This window comes from Aythya fuligula, chromosome 3, assembly GCF_009819795.1.
Source record: "Aythya fuligula isolate bAytFul2 chromosome 3, bAytFul2.pri, whole genome shotgun sequence".
Taxonomy (NCBI): domain Eukaryota; kingdom Metazoa; phylum Chordata; class Aves; order Anseriformes; family Anatidae; genus Aythya; species Aythya fuligula.
Window position 1 is genome coordinate 16,809,326 of NC_045561.1, and position 24,027 is coordinate 16,833,352.

The 24,027-nt window shown below is 37.9% G+C and overlaps 1 protein-coding gene across 3 annotated transcripts in view; it reads left to right on the plus strand.

Annotated features, from left to right (window-relative positions):
• LCLAT1 (lysocardiolipin acyltransferase 1) overlaps nucleotides 1-24,027 on the plus strand; it is a 91,136-nt gene that overhangs the window by 15,189 nt on the left and 51,920 nt on the right. For 2 of the 3 annotated variants that reach the window (XM_032184031.1, XM_032184032.1), the window contains exons 2-4: nucleotides 13,896-14,064; nucleotides 15,551-15,749; nucleotides 22,993-23,139. In XM_032184031.1, coding sequence (XP_032039922.1) covers nucleotides 13,900-14,064; nucleotides 15,551-15,749; nucleotides 22,993-23,139 — 511 coding nt within the window. In that variant the 5' untranslated portion in view covers nucleotides 13,896-13,899. Of the gene's footprint in view, nucleotides 1-8,973; nucleotides 9,061-13,895; nucleotides 14,065-15,550; nucleotides 15,750-22,992; nucleotides 23,140-24,027 lie in introns of those variants that run through there. The other variant, XM_032184033.1, reaches the window with a different exon arrangement.

The following is a 24,027-nucleotide window of genomic DNA, read 5'->3' on the forward strand; positions in this document are numbered from 1 at the left end:
GAGTCAGTATATTAATCTTTTGCGTTTTAATTAGCCTCTGCTATAATTGGATTCTAATTGTTAGAAGGCATGTTGTTTTGCCTTGCTTAGCTGTAATGGAGTGCTTTCAAGTAGCTCTAAGCTTTCACTCTGACATAACTAGCATGTTCCTATATTCCCACTGTTAGATTATTTGGGTTCCTTGCAGTCCTCTCTAGCTGTTAAACCATGACAGCAGCATGAGAAAGTGAAAATGATTTGTGTGTGATAAAATTTTGAATATGAAGCAATTCTACATACAATTAAAAATCATATGTCTTAGCCTTGAAAAATGGTGGTCTCAATCTTAATTATTTATTTCGTACTTCACCACATCCTTGTCTCAAATGTGGAGAGACATTAACTTGATGGAGAGACCACTTGGTGGATAAGGAATTAGTAAGAAATTGGCTGGATGGTCATGGTGAAAGGGCTGTGGTCAATGGCTTGATAATCAACTGGAGACCAATGACAAGTGGTGTCTCTTAGGGATCTGTATTGGGATTGGTAGTATTTAACTTTTTTTTTTTTTTTAAGTAATATGTACTGTGGGATTAAGTGCACCCTTAGCAATTGTGCTGACGATGCTAAACTTTGTTGCGTGGCCCACACTAGAGGGAAGGGATGTCATCCCAAGGCACCTAGACAGCCTTGAGAGGTGGGCCTGTGCAAACCTTTTGAAGACCAAACCTCAACAAGACCAAGTGCAAGGTCTTGCACCTACGCTGGGACAATCCTAAGCACAAATGCAGGCTGGGTGGAGAATGGATTTGAGAGCAGCCCTGAAGAGAGGGACTTGGGGGTGCTGGTTTATGAGAAGCTCGCCATACACCAGGAATATACACTTGCAGCCCAGAAAGCCAACTGTATCCTGGGCTATATCAAAAGAAGCATGGCCAGCAGGGCGAGGGAAGTGATTCTATACCTCTGCTCTCATGAGACCCCTTCCTGGAGTACTGCATTCAGCTCTGGGAACCCCAATGTAAGAAGGATGGTATAACTCTTCTGGATGCACTGTTGCTTCATTTGTTGCTCAGGGTGGACCTCCTGAGGGGAGAAATCAGAACTTTGAAGGGCAAGATCCTCACCTTGCTTATTGCTGAATTTGGGCAGTGAAGAAAACCAATTTGGAGAAAGAAGAGATGGGCTTTCATTTTAGTGCTGTTTTGCAGAATTAGGTTTAAGATCTTGTTCAGTATAAGTTAGGGTGTATAAGGCTGAGTGTTTCTAAGCTCCCTGGCTACCTCCACTCAGAAATTCAGATGCTGTTCAGCCCATAAATTAAGACAGCATCATCCTGCAGGTCTCTTTGATTTTATGCTTTTTTTTTTTTTATTTATTTTGGAAAAGACAAGCAATTCCAGTTGTCACTGAATTAATTCATGACATTTTAGAAAGAAGTTGGAACAATTTTACAGTGCCTTTTTTAATAAAGGCCTTGAAACTATAGATTCTCTAAATAGTTTCCATCCTTTTGTTAGTGTTTACTTGTGCTGACATAAATGAAGAGCTCTAATAGACTCCAAATGGTACTGTGCAATATCAGGTCTTTGATTCTGATGTTGTATCATTTGCTATCACTGTATGTGATAGCAAATAGCATAGCTGTCTGTTCCATGTTCGTCTGAAAAATTTCACTTAACTCAGGGACATGAGAATATTTCATAGTCAGTTCTGCTGTTTTCAGTGCTTATGCCTCTGTGTTCCATTTTGTGGCTGTGCTTGTGATGTTTTTTCTTGCAGGCCTTGCAGTAATGGCAGAAGTGAACTGATTTCTGCATAATCTCTCCTCAGACCATGTTATTTGAATGGAAAGCATCCCAGTATGTGAAGATATACCATTGATAGGTTATTTGGGAGTACTGAGAGCTTCAGTAGTGCATTTACTTTCATAAGATAAGAGGGAGAAGGATTAAAGTGATGGGGAAGAGAAGGAAATTGAATGTCACGAGTATCTGTTTTTGACAAGCCTGTAAATCATAATTTCCCCAATAGAAGTATCACCATCATAGTTCCCATTGCAATTAAATCATTAGAGGCATTTCCAAGAACTGTTTGACACTGTCTCCTACAATGTCCTTATAGGCAAGCTTGGGAAGTGTGGCCTAGATGAGTGGGCAGTGAGATACATTGAAAATGGGCTGGGTGGCAGAGCTCAGAGGGCTGTGCTCAGTGCTGCAGTCTAGTTGGAGGCCGGTAGCCAGCCGAGTCCCCCAGGGGTCAGTACTGGGCCCAGTATCGTTTAGCAATCATCAAGGCAAGAGGCAAGGGGCACAAACTGAAGCACAGGAGATTCCAGTTGAGTATGAGGGAGCACTTCTTTACTGGGAAATGTGACAGAGCTCTGGGACACGTTGCCCAGAGAGGTTGTGCAGTCTCCTTCTCCGGAGATATCCACAACCCACCTGGATGCCATCCTGTGTAATGTGCTCTGGGTGACCCTGCTCGGCAGGAGGTTGGACTGGATTTTCTTCAGAGGTCCCTGCCAACCTTGGCCATGCTGTGATTCTGCGATTGTATTTGGGAATTTTGCAAATGCAATTAGCAATATATACATGCTTTCTTATACATATCCTTATTAGTGAACTTATTTCACAGCTAGAAATCAGTTTTTCTAGCTTTTTTTTTTTTTTTTTTTTTTTCCCTGTTCTGTTAGTATGCTAATCAATAATAGCAGATCCTTTCCAGGAATTCTGTGTGTTAATATAACCTTTTCCCTTGAAAGGTCAGGGCACTTGGTAAAAGGGGAAAAATATGCCAGGCTGTGCTCCCACTTGGAAAGAACTGAGAATTCTAGATTTTCTCGGAAGAGAAACTCTTCCAGCAAAAAAAAAAAAAAGTAAAGGCCTTCATAATGATCATTAGATAGATCATTAAATCTGTCTGGACCTAAATAAAAGTCTAGATACAGTTGATATTAACAACTGCATTATATTATTAAGACATTCCATGACTACAGAAACAGCTATGAGAAGATTCCTGATTTAGATACTTCTGTTAGTGTGATCTGCACTGCCAAATCTGGATAATATCTTCTTTTTTGGGTATCATTTATCTAGTGCAAATAACCCATAACCTTCTCGACACTGTCTCCCTTCCACATGAAAGTCTTGGTGTAGGTTTGGATATTATGTATTTTCTGGACTCTCATCCCAAAGTTACAAGCAGTACAGTTTTCACTGCCTTTTAAAAGTTGTTCTGTCATTTTGTTCCTTTCCCCTATATCTTTGAAGCTTTTAAGGCACTTTCATAGTAAAATCAGCAATACTGAGACAGAGACTGAAAGCAGTCAGTTGTTCTGTAACAATGCCCAAAGTGTGTGTTGGGTGACTTTTCATCTATAGTTTTTGTGAGGCTTTCCTTCTTCCCTCCCTTTTTTTCCTCATAGCTCTTGTTAAGTTAGAGCATTGCTCACATGTAAAATCTGGTAGACCTTGAATTGCTGTCACTGGTTATTTCCCTGACTAGGTCACTTGCTGTTCTGTAATTCATGGCTACTTTATTCTTGGATTGCTTAGCGTCAGTCTGCCACAGCACGTACATCTAATGAGGTTGCAACTGCTAAATGTATTTGGAACTGACTTGAAACTCATTGTAACGTTGACATGGTCTTTGATATGGGAAATACACCACCCATGAAAACCCTTTAATTTATTTTTTTTATATGGTCTCCTTTCAATTCTGGCAAACTTTATTATAACTGGAGGTTCTGTTTCAAACGAGCTATTATTTTACATAATAAGGCTAAAAATCTTAGTCTTAGATGTTGCTTTTTTCTATTTGTCTTCTAGAGGCTTAGAAAAGTATTGCATAAGCACTGGCAGATAACTTCCCTGGCTACAACACTGAGTTACTGTGTTTAGCTTCTTGTACTGGTAATTTGTTATAGGATAAAATGACCTTTATAAGTGTTCATGCAAGCATCTCGTTATTCATTTATAAATAACACTGGGGCCTTTGCATCTCAATGTAAAACACTTTACAAATAGGGATCAAAGGTTAGCTCTTATCTTCCTGTGTGTTTGAGGGACAAAACCCATTCAGCTTTAACAAAAAACACAAGTTACTCTATTCTATTTTATTGGTATATTGGCTTTTTTATATTTGGCACTTACAGGTTGAAGAAAAACGTGTGTGTTTTATAGAATCGGATTCAGTAGCCCTGGAACCAGAAGCGAAGTACCTGCATCAGCTTGTTGCTGAGCTATGGCTCTAGCTCGAGTACGGATCACCTACCTCAGCTGTGTATCTTCCCAGGCAAAGCTAGCATCTATGCACAGCACCATGCAGATGGATGAAGTTAATGCTCTGTTAGAAGTGGTTTTGAAGTCTCGAGGACCTCCCTTTGAGGTTCTGTCAGAAGATAAGCTTCCCTTGTAGCTGGTGGAAGGAGAATTATGGAGCTCAAGACAGGGTTAAAGCTGCAGTTCTTAACTCTGGTTTGTAGTGTAGTCCTAGAAATACCCCAACACGCTGTTGACTGGTCCAGCTAGTGAGCTGTCAAACTAGATCTGAAGGGTGTTCTCCAGAGGGCTCTGAAAAGCACAGTAGAGCTTCACCTCTTATGGTTAGGTCCTGAATCAGAAATACTACCGGTTAATAGCAGTGCAGAGGTTTGACAACGTGTAAGTTTTGGCTATGCATTTTTGGGATATCTTCACCAAAACATAACAGATGGAGAACAGGTTTTCACGTTCATAAATAGATCAAATGCAAATAAACAGTTTCCACTGCCTGTAGTGGGGATGAAATGATCATGTTGCTGCAGAACTACTTCATGTTTCCCCTTTTGCTTCCAAGTCTGCCAGGTAACCATCTGTTGTTTCTACTATGTTTACCTTGGAAAGCAGCCAGCCTGTAAGCATAATTCAATAGATAATTACAATGCATGTGGCTTTTAAAGTTATAATCATGTAATATTTGCTGATGTGTAAGTATGCTTCAAAGTGCCACGTATTCCTGACACTAAGGCAGCCTTGCTAAATTTTAAGTTATCTAAAGTATGGAATTTTCCAGTTATGTGGCTAGAGCATTTTTAATGTTGTTCACAAATTTCTTTTTATATACGTTTGTCTTGGAAATATATTTAAAAAAAAAAAAAAAAAAAAGGCCTGAGGCAGTTGCTCAGACTCAAATATTTGGCAGAGTTATATGTGATTGATAATAGCAACTTCTTAATTATAGAAGGGAGAGAGAGACATGAATTGATCTGTAGGCATAGTTCTCCATTTCTTTATAAGTACTATTTAGCTAGAATGTCTTACAGGGGTAGCAAAATGAAGATAAGTTTCTAGTTAAGTTGATTTTACCATTGATTCTGGGTGGACCCTTACTGGCTTTAGTGTCTTCTGTTGGGATTTTTAAGGCTGGGCCTGCTAAAGTTTTGTAACCTGTAACGTGCTCCTAAGAACTGGAAATAGAGTAGGCTAGCAATTGGAATTGTTTCACAGGCAATGGTTCACAGCATAAAAGATGCTTTATAAAAAAAAAAATGCTTCGGTTAAAAAAAAGTGCTGTAATACCATCAAATCAGAATCACATTCACTTGTTGCACATGCATTTGTAGCATACATTATACCAAAAAACAGGAGTTATTTGGGTTAATGTATTCTGTTCTAAAACATACTTTTTTTCTAAAACGGAGATTTTTTTAAAGGCTGCAAATACAAAACTCTCACTGAAACCTTCTCCTAGTTGGGTAGCTTGCTTAATGCATCTGAAAGCTTGCTTTTACATGCCCCCTCTTTATTTTCATAATTGTACCCCTTACAATTATATGAGTTAGCATCAATTTTCTGTCGTGCTGCTGCTATCCTAGCAATGGTTGATGGTTTACATAGCTTGTTGAACAGGCTGTTTGAATGTTGTTCATACTTGTCTCCTGTTTTTCTTTTGTGTTGTTAACCCAATGAAAGAATTCGGTACTGATGGCAGTGGAAGAGCCGTTGATAGTTTCAAGGGTGTATCCTTATAGAGAAGGAAATTGCTGGTTACTGTTCTGTAAGCAGACTAAAGCAAACAATTTGTCTGTGAAATGCTGAACAGAGCAAAGTTCTTAGAACCATGGAAGTTCAACTTTTAATCATGTGTTCAGGATCTGTTGCAGTGCATGTGAATAACTTGAAGAGCTTTTACTGTCCCTAGGAAGGAATTTTGGTCCCATTCCAGTGGTAGAGACTTTAAGATGCTCAACTGATTGCTCTACTTGTTTTGTCTTTGACTCTCTGTTCTTCAACCTGCAATACTTGAGTTGTGTTCCCCAACTGAGGACTTTATTGTTAAATGGATACTTCTGAAATTATAAATGCCATTCCTTAAGTACAGATATAAACTGAAGTGTTGAGATGCTGTTACACAGGGGAAAAATTACATTTAATAACTTGTTTGTTACATCTCCAATTACTAAGTGGAAAATTATTTTTCATAGTTTTTGCTTGGATTTGTTATCAATCAAAATTGGTCAGCTGATAGGTCTGTTGCAGATTTTTAAAACCAGAGGATTTAGACTTGCCAGCTGTTGCCTCTACAGGTAGCTTCTTCTGTAAAGTAGACTAAGCCTACAGTTGACCTGCAGGCTTTATATTATAAAACTAATAAAACTCTAGAACTGTCCGCTCTTCCATGTTTGATTGGGCTAGGCAACATCCCTATTTGGTGTTTGATGATGAACCTTCTCGATCTTTTTCTGTTTTTAAAAGCAGAGGTTTGAAGGGGATGGCAGCAGTACAACAGCTGTTCTTCATCTGCTGAAATTACTTTTCATGATTTGTCAGCCAGGGCACTCTTTTTTTTTGCTGATTGCTCTTTAATATAAGCTTGTGGGGTCATAGCAACTTGCAGGATAATTTAAAGAACAACTGGGAAGTGGGAAGCTATGAAGAAGTTAATCAAAATGACTTGTGTTTGCCAAAAGTTACCACTTTTTTTTTCTTCTGTAAATTGCACAGAAAATGCTCTTGTGCAGTTATTTCTACACCAGCTGAAATGGTCAATTATATTATTGGATAGTAAAGAATAAAAGCAAACTACTTCTTTTCCATTATTCTTTTCTTTTTCTTTCCCAGAAATAGCTGTAGCTGTTGCTTGACACCCTCTTACAAAGTATGCTTAAATACCTTAGTTCACGTTCTCATTCAAGCTTTATTGGTCTAATGGTTGTCCAGAGCAACAGTGAAAAGAGTACAGGTAAACTTGAATGAAAAATCATCAGCCTGATTTGATGTCTATACTCTGACTGAATTATCTGCTTACAGTATCTAAAGGTTGCACTGCAGAGAATCTCAGCCAGTTTTTGCATTTGGAAAAAAATGACTTGGAAGAGCAAATAAAATATTCTATTACATCCTTTATTGAATTATAGTAGTAAGATTAAATCTGGGCAAATAAAAGAGATAATAAATGGTAAGATGCAGCAGTAATCATATTTTATTGTTTTATTTACGGAAATTACTCATTAAGTATTGTACTTTGTGCATGCGCATGTTATTGTTGGAGAGGGTCAGGGATGTGGTTTGTGATGATAATTATCTGTTATTGCCCTCTTCTATATCATTTTATGATACATGTGTTAAATCCCTTGAAGGTTTATTAAATGCAGGAACTGAATAAAAAGGAAATAGTTTTAATGGTCAAGTGCCTGTTCCTTCATGTTGTTTTTTTTTTTCTGTGATTTTGATCTGTGCTATATGTGTACATTCCTTAAAATACTGCAGTACACAGGAGAAGCATCAGCAATAAAATAGAGTTCATAAAGGGGTCTATGGAAACTGATGGATCTTCTTGCCTGTATTTGATAAACTACTGATTAGAGTGGATACCTATTCAAATAATAATGCAACTTCTTCCTGTCATTGCTTCCCATATAACTTATGCTATTCCTGCAGATCTTTTTTTTTTTTTTTTTTTTTTTTAACCTGAGGCACAAGTGAGTAGTTACATGGTCAAAGAGATAGGGCATGCTGTAGATCTGTAAACAAGACTGAGTCAGTCTACAAAAGCTAATGAACTGTAAGTGATTTTCTTTTTTAAAATACCTCACTATATAGAAACTAGTTTCTTGCTTGGAATACAAGAATTGTTAAAATTTTCCTTTGAAATGTTATGATAAAAAAAAAATGCAGAAACAGAAAAGCCTGATTTCGCTGAGCTTCAAACATTTTACTAGGTTGTGTCATTCCCACTGAAACTTGTCAGTGTGTCTGGTGGTCTGTAACGGCCCACCAGATCAGTGCTTGCTGAGACCCCTGTATTATTTGCCTTGCAAGCTGTGAAGCTATTTTCTATTATCTGACTGCCTACTCTCCTTTCTAGACAACTGTAATTTTTCACTGTTTTTTTATGGGTACTAAAAAATTGGGATTTTAGCTTGACAGCTTTTTAATGAACACCTGTGAAGTTGACAACCTTCTTGCTCACCTCCTTGAAGAAGACCAATCACTTCACCCAGGTGAAAGGTTTTAAAAATCATTGTGAAAATGTTATCTTCTGACTTGGGAAGTATTTTTCAGAATGCAAAATTGAATGTGGGAGCTGGAATTTCTAGCTTACCCCTTTTTCTTAGTGCTTTGAAGAAATGCAGAGGTAAATTAAGTCAGTTTGCAGCTAACTGCTAGCTTTCTTTGCAAAACTATTAGAGAAGAGGCATAATTGGCTATCTATATGAATTTCTCTGTGATTTTAATTGAAATTAATGTTTACCTTTTCCACTAGTAACTGAACAAAAAAAAATTAAACAAAATGCCACATATTCCCTGTTCAGTTCATGAAGATTAATCAACATGCAGTTTTATTGCCCGTGGCTATTGAATGGAAACGCCAGGAACAATGCGGTGTTGTTCTATTGCCCTTTTATTTTGGTGATGTAATAAAACCTCATTTGTTGACTGCATAACAGTAAATACTTGAAAATCGCTCTAGGTTAGCAGGCAGCTGGCTCTGTCAGATAATGTTGCTTAGTTCAGTACTGTAGGTTAAATCTTGTGTTTCTTTGGATTTTGGAAGACAGCTAACCTATTTCTGCAAGACTATTGAACTCCAGAACTGGTAAGGAATTTTGAAGCATGTGGTGAGTCTCAACTGCTGTAAAACTTCTAGAGCTTTAATTTAGAAGAACTTTCTTGTTTCTAAACAAATAAATTTGTTTTTCATCTCTTGTACACATCAAAGCCATAAAAACAGTAGAGAAGAACTAGTTTTGTTGTAGAGAACAGGATTTTCACAGGTCATGTTTAAAACCTTTTGAAAACATCATAACAAGCCATGGTTTGCCTCTAATTCCAACTGCACCTGGAATAAAAACATGTGGACAATAAGAAAAAGAAGCTAAAATGTGATCACAGGAAGATGCCACTGCTTTATAGTACTATGGAAAAACTGTATGTGTAGAGTCATGAAATAATTTTAAGAAAATATTCTAATAAAAATGGAGTCAACAGAAATGCAAATGTTTTGGAAAGTATTTTTTTCCTGTCATAGCCAAGGATTTTTAAAATTAACTGAAATGTAAAACAAAAATTGTATTTTGAGAATCCCTGTTTCCTGTTACCTGGAGACAGGGCATGTTTGCCTTCTGCTATGGCAACAGGGCCATGCGAAGCACAGTACCCCGTTAGCTTGGAGTTTTGCCACAAGGCAGATGAATAACTACAAGCATAGTATGTGGGTGCTGCCTTCCTAATGTTTGCAGCTTTGAGCCTGAATCTTAAAATAGTTTTGACTGTTTCAACTACAGCTCTGACATACACAGTGAATAGAGAGGGGCTTTAAAATGCCCAAATGCCAAATCCAGTGTTTAGAGTCATACTTGCCATAGGAAGAGAGAGTTGGCAACAGCAATAAGGGAGTAGTTAGGTGCTTTGAAAATGCTTGGTATCTGCTGCTCAGACTTTCGATCTAATCCTTTAAATCATTTCTTGGATATCTAATCTCTCAGGTGAATCAGCTCTGGATTTTCTTTGTTTTGAGATTTTTCACATTTTACAAGTTTTCATTGAGTATACCTTTCCAGTTTGGTTGCTTTCTTAACAATGTTTTGAAATCACCAGTGTATATCTTTGTATTGCTTTGTAGCTTTTTCTCCTCTTGTGGAATATACACGTTAAATTTGGGATGGCTCACATATACATCTATAAGGACACCTTGATTCCAAACAAGTTTTTTAAAGGGCTAAGAGATGCAAAAGGATCAGTCACTTCCCTGTTGTCATCGGTAGGAGTTAATGGGGAATTCCTGAGGTAACTGGAACCAACTCTCACAAGCAGACCTTCTAGCATCATGGGGTTTATTGTGCCCAGACTGTCCCAGACAGCACGGCATGTGTGTGAGAGGAGTATTGCTGCTTTGGAGAGGTGCAATGCGGGGTTGGGAGTGTGAGGCATGGGCTGGCAGTGGGTTGCTGTTGGGAAGGTGAGGGTAAGGAGCTGAGCAAAAAAGGGTTTATTAGGCAAGCTGCAGCACAGTGTGAACATCCGCATTGCTTCAGAGACAGGGCAGTTCCCAAACTGTACTGAAGCTTTTGTAGGACACAAAGTTGTGACTAAATATCTGACAGAGCTGGCTCTATACAATTTACAAGCTTCTGCACTGTGCCGCTCATCTAGGAAGTGCTGGAGCAGGCTCCTTATGGCCCCACTTGTGTTAGAGACAGCACACTGCTGTAGTGGTGCACCTGGGCTACAAAGTGTGTCAAATACAGCGTGGGGTATTCACCCTCTTCTCTCTCTGCTCTAAATACGTGCAGAGCAGTACTCTTGCTGACCTCCTTTCCAGCCTAGAGCACGTGCTTTTGGCAGTCAGCAAGCCCAGCAGCTTGTATGATGGCCACCCATCACTGACTGATGGTTAAAATGAGAATACATGGAAATGTTTCTCAGCTGTCGTGTATAGGCAGATGCACTTAAAACCATGTAACCTGTTGTGCAGCTTCTAACTGAACCCGGAAACAAAACCAAGTAAGTAGAGTGTCTTAATTTCACCTGGTTACTAAAATGCTCTTGCTGAACACTGTTTTCAGGAGGCCAGCTGGATGGGTTACTCTCTGCTATTGTTCTTCAGCTTACACTTCTCATTTTGCAGTTTTGCTTGAATTCATGAAGATTTGTTTTTCTATTTCTCATACCTGTTTGCATTTTGTGTGCTTTATGGTGGTGGAGGTAATTCAATGACACACTCTATCCATTATTCTTGATAAATGCATGTATACAAATGTGAAGGTAATATGTTCTGTTAATGTAAGTGATATAAACTAAACGTGGTATGCATTACACTTTAAAAATGTGCCTGCAAGGGATAAATGGCATCAATTAAAAACACATGTGATATCTTTTGTGTTTAGAAATAAGCACTGCAATGTTTAACTCAGTGGAATGCAGTATAGCATCCGTACTGTCATGATATGCATAGATACTGTCATGATAAACAAAATGCTGCTGGGGTGCAGGTTGAAGAAGAGAAACTTCGGAACTTCCTCAGGTCCTTAGCATAGCTCACATAGCTTCATCTAAAAAGAAAAAAAATGTTTACCAGACAGTCTTTTACATAAAATACAGAAAAAGTTTTTCTTAAATATTTGTCTCTGTGTGATAATTTGAGGGAAGAACTAATGTAAACTGAAAACCTCGGACTGTAAATAAGTGACCTAGATTGCTTTCCAAACAGTTTAGGAGAATGGCAGAGCAGTGTCTTCTGTTATTAACACTGTGGTTATCTGTGTGCAGTACTCCAGTATTTCCACCTGGCACATGCACTTCCATGTTGTTCAGCAGTGTTTTGGGGCCAGGGTGCTTGACAGACATCCTCATGTCCTCCACCATGACCAGTGGCTCTGAGCAGGCTCCAAGAGGGACAGCTTGGCTGGCTGAAGTTGGTCAAACTCCTGTTCCTGATCTGGCAGTGGGTTGTAAAGCCATTTCCAGTTGTTTTCCTGTTTGTTCCTCAGAAAATGCACGTCTAGTTAGATTAATCCCATTGAATTTTAATCCTCTCTACTCCCTTTTGCAGGGCTCTGATCTTGGTACGTTAGGAAGAGGTCTTTTCTTCTAGTCCTGCTGCAGTTAGAGCTTTTCTTTGCCCTTTTTGTTATTTCTGTCATTCTCTGGGTTTCTTCTATCCTCTGTGACATTTATGTCAGACTTTCCCACACAGGTTTGCAGTACCACATACAGGAACACATGTGGAACAGTGTCCAGTGTAGTGCTCTTCAGGGATCCTTTGATATGTTAAAATGAATCGTATTTAGTGCATGCAAATGTGTCCAGCTGGTTCTTTAGATCCTGCTTTCTGCAGGAAAGAGTGGACTGTGCGCTTTGAAATGTAAACAATGTGGATTTTTTTTTAAATTCCAACATTATTCTCTTAAATTTTTCTTCTGATGCAGCCAGCTATCAGTGAATGGTTTGTATTTAGTATTACTTTTTTGCTATGCTGCAGAAGTCAGGCTAAATACAGCTTGTATCACTCTTACATTGAAAACTTTATATGGCCTCTGCTCTCAGCCATCCTCCAAAAATGTACAGTTTATGAAATTGTTTAAACCTAGAAGTATCCCCAAATGCTGCTGCTTTCCTGTTACTTGTCAGCATCATGTAGGAGATGCATGTTCACGTGCTAGGAACACTGGGATTACTATTTCTTGACTTTTGAATACTTTGCTGTGCAAACATTATTGCTATGGACGTGGCACAAAATACACTTGAGATAAATCATGTATGTTACAGTACACAAGGCTTAATGGATTACTTTTCCATTGCTCATTTTAAATTAAAAACACTAGCTTCCTGTTTTTCTTCTGAAGTCCTGTCCATCTGAGCTCTTGTAATTTCTAAAATAGCCTGTCAAAAAAGGAATTCAGTAAAGTGACTGAAAAGTGACTTCTACTTAACCTTTCTTTTTATAAGCAATTGGCTGAGTCCTAAATAGTTGAAAACAGTCTATTTTTAGGCCCTAATTTGGAGAGCTGATATTTCCGCATTTGCTTTGTCATTGCTGGTAGTAGTTGCTAAATTATGAAATCCTGGAACAATTACAAAAGCTAGGAGGATTGCTAAGCGTCCTACCAGAATGTGTTAAGCAGCTCTATGCATTATACATTTCAATTTATAATAAGGCAGTCTAGCTGTTAGCACAGACACTGAATTATATCAAGTTTTCACTACTTACTTGCAAACCAAGGGCTATCAGCTTCTTGGAAAATCACCGATAAGGACAGCTGAAGTACAGATTTAGTGTGCCCTCAGCAAGTTTGCTGAAGGAGTAATGTTTTTAAACTAAAAGAGGGAAGATTTAGATTAGATATTAGGAAGCAATTCTTTACACAGAGGTTGGTGAGTCACTGGCACAGGTTGCCCAGAGAAGCTGTGGATGCCCCATCCCTGGATGTGCTTAAGACCAGGCTGGATGGGGCTTTGGGCAATCTGGTCTGGTGGGAGGTGTCCCTGCCCATGGTAGGAGGGTCAGAACTGGATGATTTTTAGGGCCCCTTCCAACCCAAGCCATTCTATGATAATAGATGAAAAGTTCAATATAGGTGTTCTGTTATACAACTCTTCTGTACCTTTGCATTTTAAAATAGCTTTCTGAAGATGTCGGTATGGAATTGCATATTGCTATAAGAGGAGGAAATTATGATGTAGCTGGTCCTTATATGACCTCTTTAATATCCCAATGCACCTTACACATTACTGTGTTTATGGAGTTGTTTTAGTACTGCTGCTTCTGAGGTAGTACATGTTATAAGGTAGTACAAGGTAGCCTTCACTGTTCTTGTTGTGTGTTGCTAGACGTGAAAAAAAAGGAGGAATACTACCTGAAATTGAAGTTGTGGGTCTGAAGAGTTATTAATTGGCTTATTTTTCTAACATAATGCCAACTTTGTTTTTCAGAGCCATGGTGTCATGGAAAGGAATATACTTCGCAGTTGCACTGTTCTTGGGAAGCTTTTTTGGAAGTATTTTCATGCTCGGTCCTTTTCTACCTTTGATGTTTATCTCGCCTGCCTGGTACCGCAGGATCACTGACTGTGTTGTGGCCACCTGGCTCACACTTCCAGTGGTAAGTTGCAGTTTGAGCCAAGTTCTGGACAACTCTTCTAAGTCCTACTATTTATTTTGTTTACTAACACATTTGATTAAAACAAAAATTCAGCTTTATTATGGTTTTGTTAATCAGGCCTCAACTTTCTTGCTAGCTGTGAAGGCTTAGGCTTTAGCTCAGTCCATGTTGCAGATTGTCTGTGTTCCTGCTCTCCTACAGTTTAATGTATGTATAAATTAACACCACATGACGGTTGTACTCTTGAAAAAGCCTTTTAATGTTACCTCTATCTAATGTCAGATGCTAATCAGAAAAGGGTAGGTGAAGCACTAGAAAGCACAAGGGTTCTTTTAAATTGCTAAGATTCCTAAATGAGTCTTCATATAAACTCCTGCTTTCAACTGTGCTCCAACTCTCTAATTATGAAAATAATTTACTATCTGGTACATTGTTCCTGACCTTCGCTGTTCTCATGCTTAATCCTTTTAGAATTTAGTACTTGTAGTTGTATTAGACAATTTCAGGTCAAAAACAACTTCCCATAGAAATGAAGTCTTCCACATTGCATCAACTTCGTAGCTGCGAGTCTGGAAATCAATAACAAAGCTTTTCTCTGAATTGTTCCTGAGGAAAGTATGAATGGGATCCATCTCTTTGTCATCTGTTCCTCTACGCCTTTTCAGATATTTTTTTCCCCTGATGTAAAGTGCTGTATTAGTGCTCAGAAATAGATATCCTGTTCCATAAGTCATACCTATAAGTAATATCTGTTGTCTGTCTCCATTTCTTGGGAGTGTATACCTCTTGTTTGCATCCTCCCAAGTTTTGAGGCTTATTTTATGCTTTGGAATGGCACTTCTTAGATCAGTGTGTTCACTGGTCTGTTTTTTAAACTGCTTTTTTAAACTGTGGGGTAGAGGCCCAGGCTTCAAGGCAGCACTGTACATTTGTACAGATTTAGATGTACATCACTGTGCTATATTCAGGCTTATTTATTTTTTTTTGCTCTCTCAGCTATTCTTTCTGTAGATGGATTCTAGCCATTTTTACAGTTGGAAGTCTAGCACAAACACATTGACCATTTGGATCCAAGAAGAAAGCAAGGCAGCTTCAAATACTTTTTCAGACCTGACAGTGTTGAGCAGTAGATTATTTGTGCAGCTGTTCTCTACTTAGACTTTATCTACCAAGTTATGATTCATACTGGTTCCCATACTTTTATTCCTACATTCTGGGAAAAACAGGGAAAAGTAACTTAATAGTGGACATGGATCATAAAAGAATGCTTTTTAATGTGTGCTATTTTATTATTCTTTCCTCTTTCATTACACAGCTGACTGTAGTTGTGGAAAAGCTGTCTTTTTTATTAGAAAACAGAAATCTGTTTACCAGTGATAAAGTGTATGAATAAATGAAATGATGTCATTGAAATTAATTTTTATTACTAATGGGCTGATGCTTTTCTTTGGGGAGTGAAGTCATAATATTCAGATATCATTTCTAGGCCTTGCTGGAGATGGTGTTTGGTGCCAAGGTGGTTGTCACTGGTGATGGGTTTGTTCCTGGAGAAAGGAGTGTCATTATCATGAACCATCGCACCCGAATGGACTGGATGTTCCTGTGGAACTGCCTGCTGCGATACAGCTACCTCAGACTCGAAAAAATCTGTCTCAAATCCAGTCTGAAAAGCATTCCGGGATTTGGTAGGTCACTAAACTCTTTACCTGGGAAGTAAAATGTGTTTAAAAATTCCTTCACCCACCACTGTTTGTACTCAGTTAAGTTTAAATTCTATTTTAGTATTTAAAAAAATATATTGTTTAAAATAATATGTGGTGTATTGAGCGATTAAATCACATATCTCCCAGAGGACACATGAACTGCATGCTTGAGCCTTTCTTTTTAAAAAATTGCTACATACTGAAAGCATTTTTAAAAATTGTGAAAGATATGTATTATATGCTTCTTTTCAAATTACTTTTCAAGACCTTGGTTTTTGAGTCATTTCACCGCATATTGCACATGCTTTTATCATTCTTTTCTTCATTATCCAATCTATACTATTGAGAAGATTAGAAAAAAAAAATAAAGGAAAAACACTGTAGGCAACTGCAAAGTTGAGGTTTCATTTTAATAGCTGTAGTTCTAAATCAAACTCAGTTGCCCAAAATATGCTGTACAGGATATGAAATAATCTATGATGTAAGTTGGGGACAGATCTGAGTTGCACATATTCAGAGAAACCATTTTAAATAGACCAAACACTGTTGCATAAATAGACTTACCTGAAATAAAAGCATCTCTTTGCATTTTATTTGTCTCTGATTTATTTGCCTTTTTATAAAAACTAGCTTGGGCTAGGATATGCATCACATTTATGATGTTGTAAGAGTAAGCTTATTTATGGTTCCCTTTTGTCAGGCCATTTATCTGAACAGATCATTTTGGCAGGATCCCATAAGGAGGAACTCTGACACCGTTGTGCTTTTATTACATTCACTCACTAGGTCTGTAGTCCTCTAAGTAAGAGCTGCAACTAGGGAACATACTTCCCATTTTTCCTGACATTCAAGCATAATGTTCAATTTTACGTGAGACAAAGATATCTCTTTTAACATTACATATATATTTAGATAAATGTTTTCATAATACACCAGAGATGTTCTGAAATACTGGAACCTGCTTCCTTTGCAACTTTTTAAAGAAATGTTGGAAGGTGGAATCCAGGATTATAGTCTGGAAGATTAATAGATTAATCTCTTCAAAAGTATCCCCTATTTTTTGTGTAACAAAACATTTATATGTGTGCATGCTTAGTATTAGAATGTCTATAATAAAATTGGAAGGTTAGCTCCAGAGTCTGGGATGTTACATATGCTTGGCAAAATCTGGTTCCTGAAAATGCACCAAGAGTTGTTTAGAAACTGATTTTTTTCAATTCATAGTTAGTACATATTGGTGGGGTAATAATACAGATAAGTGTTCATAACAGACAAACCTCTTAATGCAATCAGTGAGATTAGAATTTCTCCCACTTACCTCTAATGGCATTTCTGTGTTATGTGACAGACCTTTTGTAGGTGTTTGTCAGATTTTGTTGTTTGTTAAACCGTGTCCTGTGTTTTTTACAGAAATGTTTTGCTCATTTTATAAGCTTTTGAAGGCCAGAATGTAACTTGAAAATCAGCTGGACAGTTTCAGTGCAGTTTCACTGCAGCTATAATTTATACTTTAGGTGTTTGTCGTTAAGGTATAATATTTCTGGAAATGACACAACTGAATAATTTCTTCCAATTCCATCTTTTATATATTTACATGAATTAGTTATATATACTCAGAAATAGAGAATTATGGAAGTATCGATATGTCAGCTAAATGTAACTCTAATAAATCTTTACCTAATGGTAACCTTACTTTGAGTTTGAGAAATATATTAGATGAAATTGCTGTGTTGCTTTCAGCCCATTTTTCAGTCCTTTCTAATGTGTTTTTTTTTGCAAGCATTTCATTTAAAATTGTATGTAATACAAGGTTTATAATGCAACCCTGTCTTTCATTTCTGTGTCTCTAAAAAGAGTATTAAGTGTTGCACCTTTTGTTATCATAACTCCTATCCCAGCTGTGGTGTAAAAATTAGGTCTACAAAAGATTATAAGATTATACTGATTGAAGTGGTATATATGACAGGTGAAGGGCAAAGCTTGGAACAAAAATAGGTCCAGAGTCCTTGTCACCCCCTTTGTGGGTGAAGAGTGTACAGGCATCGTATTTAATGAGTCTGTACAACAAGTAGGCAATTATTTCTGGTTACTTAAAATTGAAGGAGAAAATGTTTCAAGGAGAATCATTGAGTCACTTATCTGGTTCTTAAGTTATTAATTCTTTGCATTCCACTGTATCAAAAAATTCGATTAAACGTGAACCTTAAAAAAAAAAAAAAAAAAAAGAAAGAAAGAAGCCCAGAAAAATGGATGGTCCTTTCTTCCTGAAAGTGTAGTTTTGGCTTGATAGATTGTGTGCAGTCAAGTGTTCATAAAGCAGTATTACATTTCAGTAGTCTCATTTTCAGAAACTTTCTTGCAGTATTTTGGTACAACTTGCCCAAGTTGGAGCTGCAGGAGACCACTGTTCTGCTTGTGGCTGCTGCTGCAGCTTGTTGCATGACATCATCATCAGCTAATGACATATATTCTACAGTGTCAGTTTTCAAGGAGAATTTCTAATATCATTGGCAGTTTCCTGCATAGCTGACAAGATAGGACTTCTCTACAATAATAGACACATACAATTTATATCACAGAATCACAGGATAGTAGGGATTGGAAGGGACCTTGAAAGATCTTCTAGTCCAATCCCCTGCTGGAGCAGGAACGCCTGGATAATGTCACACAGGAATGCATCCAGGTGGGGTATGAATGTCTCCAGAGAAGGAGACTCCACAGCCCCCCTAGGCAGCCTGTTCCAGTGCTCTGTCACCATCACCACAAAAAAGTTTTGTCTCCTACTTAAGCGGAACCTCCTGTGTTCCAGCTTGCACCCATTGCCCCTTGTCCTGTCATTGGGTGTCACTGAGAAGAGCCTGGCTCCATCTTCCTGACATTTGCCCTTTACATTTTTATCAACCTTAATAAATGTCACCCCTCAGTTTCCTATTCTCCAAGCTAAAGAGACCCAGCTCCTTCAACCTTTCCTCATAAGGGAGATGCTCCCCTCCCTTAATCATCCTCGTAGCTCTGTGCTGGGCTCTCTCGAGCAGTTCCCTGTCCTCCTTGAGCTGAGGGGCCCAGAACTGGACGCAATATTCCAGACGTGGTCTCACCAGGGCAGAGTACAGGGGGAGGAGAACCTCTCTCGACCTACTAACGCACACCCCTTCTGATACACCCCAGGCAAGAAACCCTCCCAGTCCTGTTCTGAAGGAATGAAGGAAATTCTTACCTACATTGTATTTCTCTAGTTCAAAGCAGGCTTTCCTTGCTGTGTAGGTGTTATATTTTTGTGTAGAGTTCGGTGCTGATAAAGCCTTACTGAAGCGTGGCATAGATATCATTATGTATGTATTACATGTGATTTGAAGCTGCATTTTTTATTTTTTTTCAGCTCTAAAAAATGATTTAAAGGTCAGTGTGGCTGGGTACTCTACCTAGTAAGTTTCTGCACCGCTAACCATTTTGTAAATCTGAAGTGCTTCTACTTTTCCAAGCAATGTTAGTTACCAAAAATGTGTGGAAATTCTATCAGAAATGTGTGAAATTCTTACAAGAAAATAATTTTAGCAAAGAAATAGAACTGCATTGCTAGCTGTATTTTTTTTTATCTTCACTGTTTCTCTGCTATGTTTTCCTAATCAAAGATTTCTCAGAAAATTTGCAAATAAAAAGAGAATATTTTTTTACCTTGTCAAGTAAATGCTGCCTGTGCCAGGAAAATTCCTATTGCCCAGCAGAGTTTAGATGATCAAAAAACACTGTGCAAACAATCAAAATGTAATTACTTTTGTTGGACAATATGTTGCCCTAAACGAAACAGTAATTAACTGGGCAGCACCTTTCTCTGCAGGCTGCATATGAGCAGGTACTTCCTTCTGCTTATTTGTAAATCTTCCTTGTTAGGAAAAACTTTCATTTTTTCTTGTTGCTTTATTGAATTCTTCTTGTTCTTCTGTGCCTTCCCACTTGGATCCCCTGTCTCCAGACATGTCTCCCCAGACATGTCTCAAGTTTTGTTATGTGTTGTTCTTCCAGCAGCACAGTGCAGACAGGCTGTGGTGAGAAAATCAAAGCAGAAGCCTGTTTTCACTCTACTCAAAGGCTTAAGGCACGTGTTTGCAAGCTTGTGCTGGGTTTCCTGTCTCCCTTGAATCTGATGCAACAGTGAGCCATGCAAACAGTAGGCGTCTCCACTGCTGATGTATGGACCAGGTTTTTGATTGAAGGCAGGAATTCACATTCACGTCATGCTCTGTTGGAGGCTTTGAAGCTGAATAACTGTGAAAGGTTATTGCAGTTTCATAGATGGTAAAATAGTTTAGCTCAGTGGGCTGTGCTGGAGGAGCTGGGGAGGAAAGCCTCTATCCTTTACTATTGGTCATCTGACTCTTAGATAATCTGTTCTTATTGGAGCAATGAGGGATGTTTTATCTAATTAGGTACACACTTAGAGATAGGGAGGGTAAAAAAAATTAAAAAAAAAAAAAAAAAAAAAGGATGTTATGTTATAAAATCAAACCTGTTTTTTGTTGTTGTTACTGTTTTTAAGACTGGATGCCTCCCAACTCCTTTCTCATCCTCACCAACCCTCCTTTCATGACATTACTGCCTGCATTAAATTCTTTTTAGCTTGTATATACCACCACTAAGGATAAGAATGGGATACTGCTGCATATATCTTCTTCTTGAAGGGCATTTGGGCAAGTAAGAGTCATGCCAGCAGCTGATTTCTCAGTAGCCAGAGGTGTTTTGTATATTTGATGTTCATGTAAATTTGATGGTCAAAGAAGGATCACTGGAAGGAGTTCATTATGCAAGCTTCCATCAAATTCAAAGCCTTGGGCTGCCTGCAGAGAGGCAGGGAGAGGGTGGAATCTGGCAGGGAGTTTTTTTCTGTGCTTCTTTGCTGTTGTGGACTAAAATCATGCTTCCTCAGGAGCTGCTGACCTGGGAGAATATCAGCAGGCTTCCCAAAATATCACTTATTTTGCTGCTTGTTTCCCTTCCTTCCACTTACATTCTCTGCGGCAATGAGAATTTGAGGACTGAAGAACTTGGGTCTGATGTGTGATACCAGACAATAAAATGGTTTAGCACAGTACAGTTTTTACATACATTAATTTATGGATAATGACTAGGGTACATAAAACATACAAAAATCTATGTTTTGAGGTAAGAACGAGCGGAAAATACCAGAACGACCACAGAACTTTCCTAACGTGTTTTTCCACTCTGTCCCATGGAGCCTGCTATGTCCTTGGAGTTGTAAATGCTACAAGGCATTTCTGTTCCTGCTTAGAGGGTTTTTTTCCCCCTCGCTGTGTCCATTTTTATGAATTTAATTTTAGATTTGGTACCCTCTAGAGTAACTGCATGTTTTGGCACCATTTGGTATTTGGCAAAAATTGCTGTGAGAAAGTGTCCTCTTTCATATAACATACTTACAAGGAGGAAAATGAAGCCCTGTTTTGTTCAATTTAAAATACTGGTTTTGCTCCGTTGTAATAAAAGATACAGTAGCAAGTAGAAGGTGGTTAAATGCCAGAATAGAGCGTATTTAAATTATGTAAATTATATTTCAGTTACTTTAAAATTGACCTTTTTTTTTTTTTTTTTTTTTCCCTGCAAATGATTTGTTTAAATATGTGTAACCTCTTCTGATATGGCTGTACAGGTACTTCTTGGCACCGGGCACATGGTATATGCATAGATGCACATAAGATTTTGTGGTCAAAATTTTATGTTGTGTACAAGGGTTTTTAACAAACATGGTGTACGAATTTGCTGAGACTATATTCTGAGCATATTCTTTCTTAATTCTCATGCCCATTTCCAGTATTCAGTTGTCTGTATATCATTCCTTATCTCAGGATCTGAGAATCATTAGGTGCAGATTGCAGAAGGCATGGTAGTTATGTGGGTTTCATCTCCTTAGCTGATTTAAAAATAAGAAGTATCGATCCCACAATACAGGTTACAAATCTTTAATAGTACAATTAATGACCCTGTCCAATATAGAAGAGATTATACATCCTGGTTAATATATTATCCTGGCTGAATACTTATGAAGTTGATTTTAAAATTGGTGACTTTAATAAGTTTTTTTTCTAGCATATGCTCCTTGTAAGAACAGAATAGAAATGAATTCATGTAAAGAGGAGCTGAAATAAACTGCAAAAATGTTATGTAATCATCATCAAAGGAAAAACAGGCTTTGAGAATTGTGGTAAGCAAAGGAGTGAATAGGAAACTGATGGCTTTGCTTCATTGTAGAATATCTTTTTGCAGTTTTTTTTGATGAAATATAAGCTAGCTAAGTACAGTGAGTAGCTGCAAAGTTGCCCTGCAGAAGAAGAGCTGGGGCATTGTTTGACAGCCAGCTGAACATGAGCCAGCAGTGTGCCCAGGTGGCCAAGAAGGCCAGTGGCATGCTGGCTTGCATCAGAAATGTCGTGGCCAGCAGGACCAGGGAAGTGACTGTCCCTTAGTACTCTGCGCTGCCAAGACCAGTGTCTGTGTACTGTGTCTTGGACCCCTCACTGCAAAAAGGACAATAAGTTGTTGGAATGCAGTTCCATTTATTGAAATACATTATGCTGTCATTTTGATATAAAGCTGTAAATCTTATCAGTTGTCTTGTATATTAATACAATGAATATGTCACATTTTAATATAATCAATTGTGATAAACAACTTTGCATTTTCTCTCATTAATTATGAAAATTATAAGAAGGTATATATAATAAAGCCAATGAAAGAATAACTATTATTTGCAGAACACTAGTGATTAACATGTAAGTCTAAGGGCTATACTTTCTCTATATAATGCCGCTTTACTTTATCCTGTAGTGCATCACTCAAGTGTTTGCCCAAAGGGGCATTAGGGCATTTCTTCCATTGCGAAATCAGTGTTGGATGTTACGTTGAGGGTCATGGTTTTAAAAATTTTGTGACATCACTACTCTTGCTCTCTAGAAAGCTTTTCTAATTCTGGTAACTTAAGTTTTTCAAAACTGTAGCCATTTAAATTTTAATTAATTTATATATTTAGATTATGTGTTTTTTGTTTCCCATTTAAAACTCCTGTTACACAGTACCTAAATGCCTTTATTCAGAGACGAAGACAGGTGGGCGGAAAATAAAATGTATCTAATGCAATTTGTAAAATATTTTGTAATTACAGATACTGTGGGAGTATTGGAATAAAATGTTACTAAAAATTATTTTTAAATTTCAGGCTGGGCAATGCAGGTTGCTGCCTTTATTTTCATTCAGAGGAAATGGGAAGATGATAAGAGTCACTTTGAAAAAATGCTGGATTATTTCTGTGACATTAATGAACCACTACAGCTCCTTATCTTTCCAGAAGGAACTGATCTCACAGGTATGCTACATTTGTTGTCTTCTTGTTGAGTGGTCAGTCATGGAGATACCCTTTTGTTTCTGGTAACAGTTCAAAAAAGTCACTATTTCAATATTGCAGGAGCAATAGTGGGTTTTTATAGACAGTAGAAATTGTTGTTATTAATCATCATGTGCTGGTATATCTGATAGGCACAATCATAGTCCCATTGAGAGGGCTAGCCAGTCTTCCTAAAATAACTGTTGTGTTTCAAAAGCATCTTGTGATTGAAATAGCTTTGTGTGGGTTGGTTCTATCTGTACGTTGTATTGGCAAAAATAGGTTTCAAGACCTGGAATAAATCACTTTTCCATTCCTATTTTCCGTATGATTTGGGTGAATAGCACAAATTGTTTTAGACCAATGGAAGGGTGATTGAAGATGAGAATTGATGATTCTATTAGATTTCTTGCTCAGTGTTTTAAGAGGAGAAAAAGGAGATGCTTGTTCATTAGGCCATGTAAGCTGTCTGTGTTTGACTCTAAATAAAAATAAAAAATAGACCTAAAACAAATGTTAACATTATTACAGTAGTAAATTTAATGAGTTTAATCCCACAATATTTGCTTAATACTTAGTAAAATACCTGCATTAACGTAGGTCTGTCGTGCAGCATCAGTAGCAAGCTGCTCACCAGTGCTGAAGAAGACTCAAATGTCAATAAAGGAAAGCATTTTATGAATGTTCTGTGGTTCTTCATTCCTGCAACAGTATTTGATAAGCATCGTCTTTAGAGAATCGATTACGATTAGAATGACTGGTGACAACTGCTACTACTACTGCTGGCTGGTGGTGATGGTTTCCCCCAGTTCATGGAGTTGCTGTATAAGTACAAGTGTATGGGCAGTACAGGGAAGATGCACTGCAGGA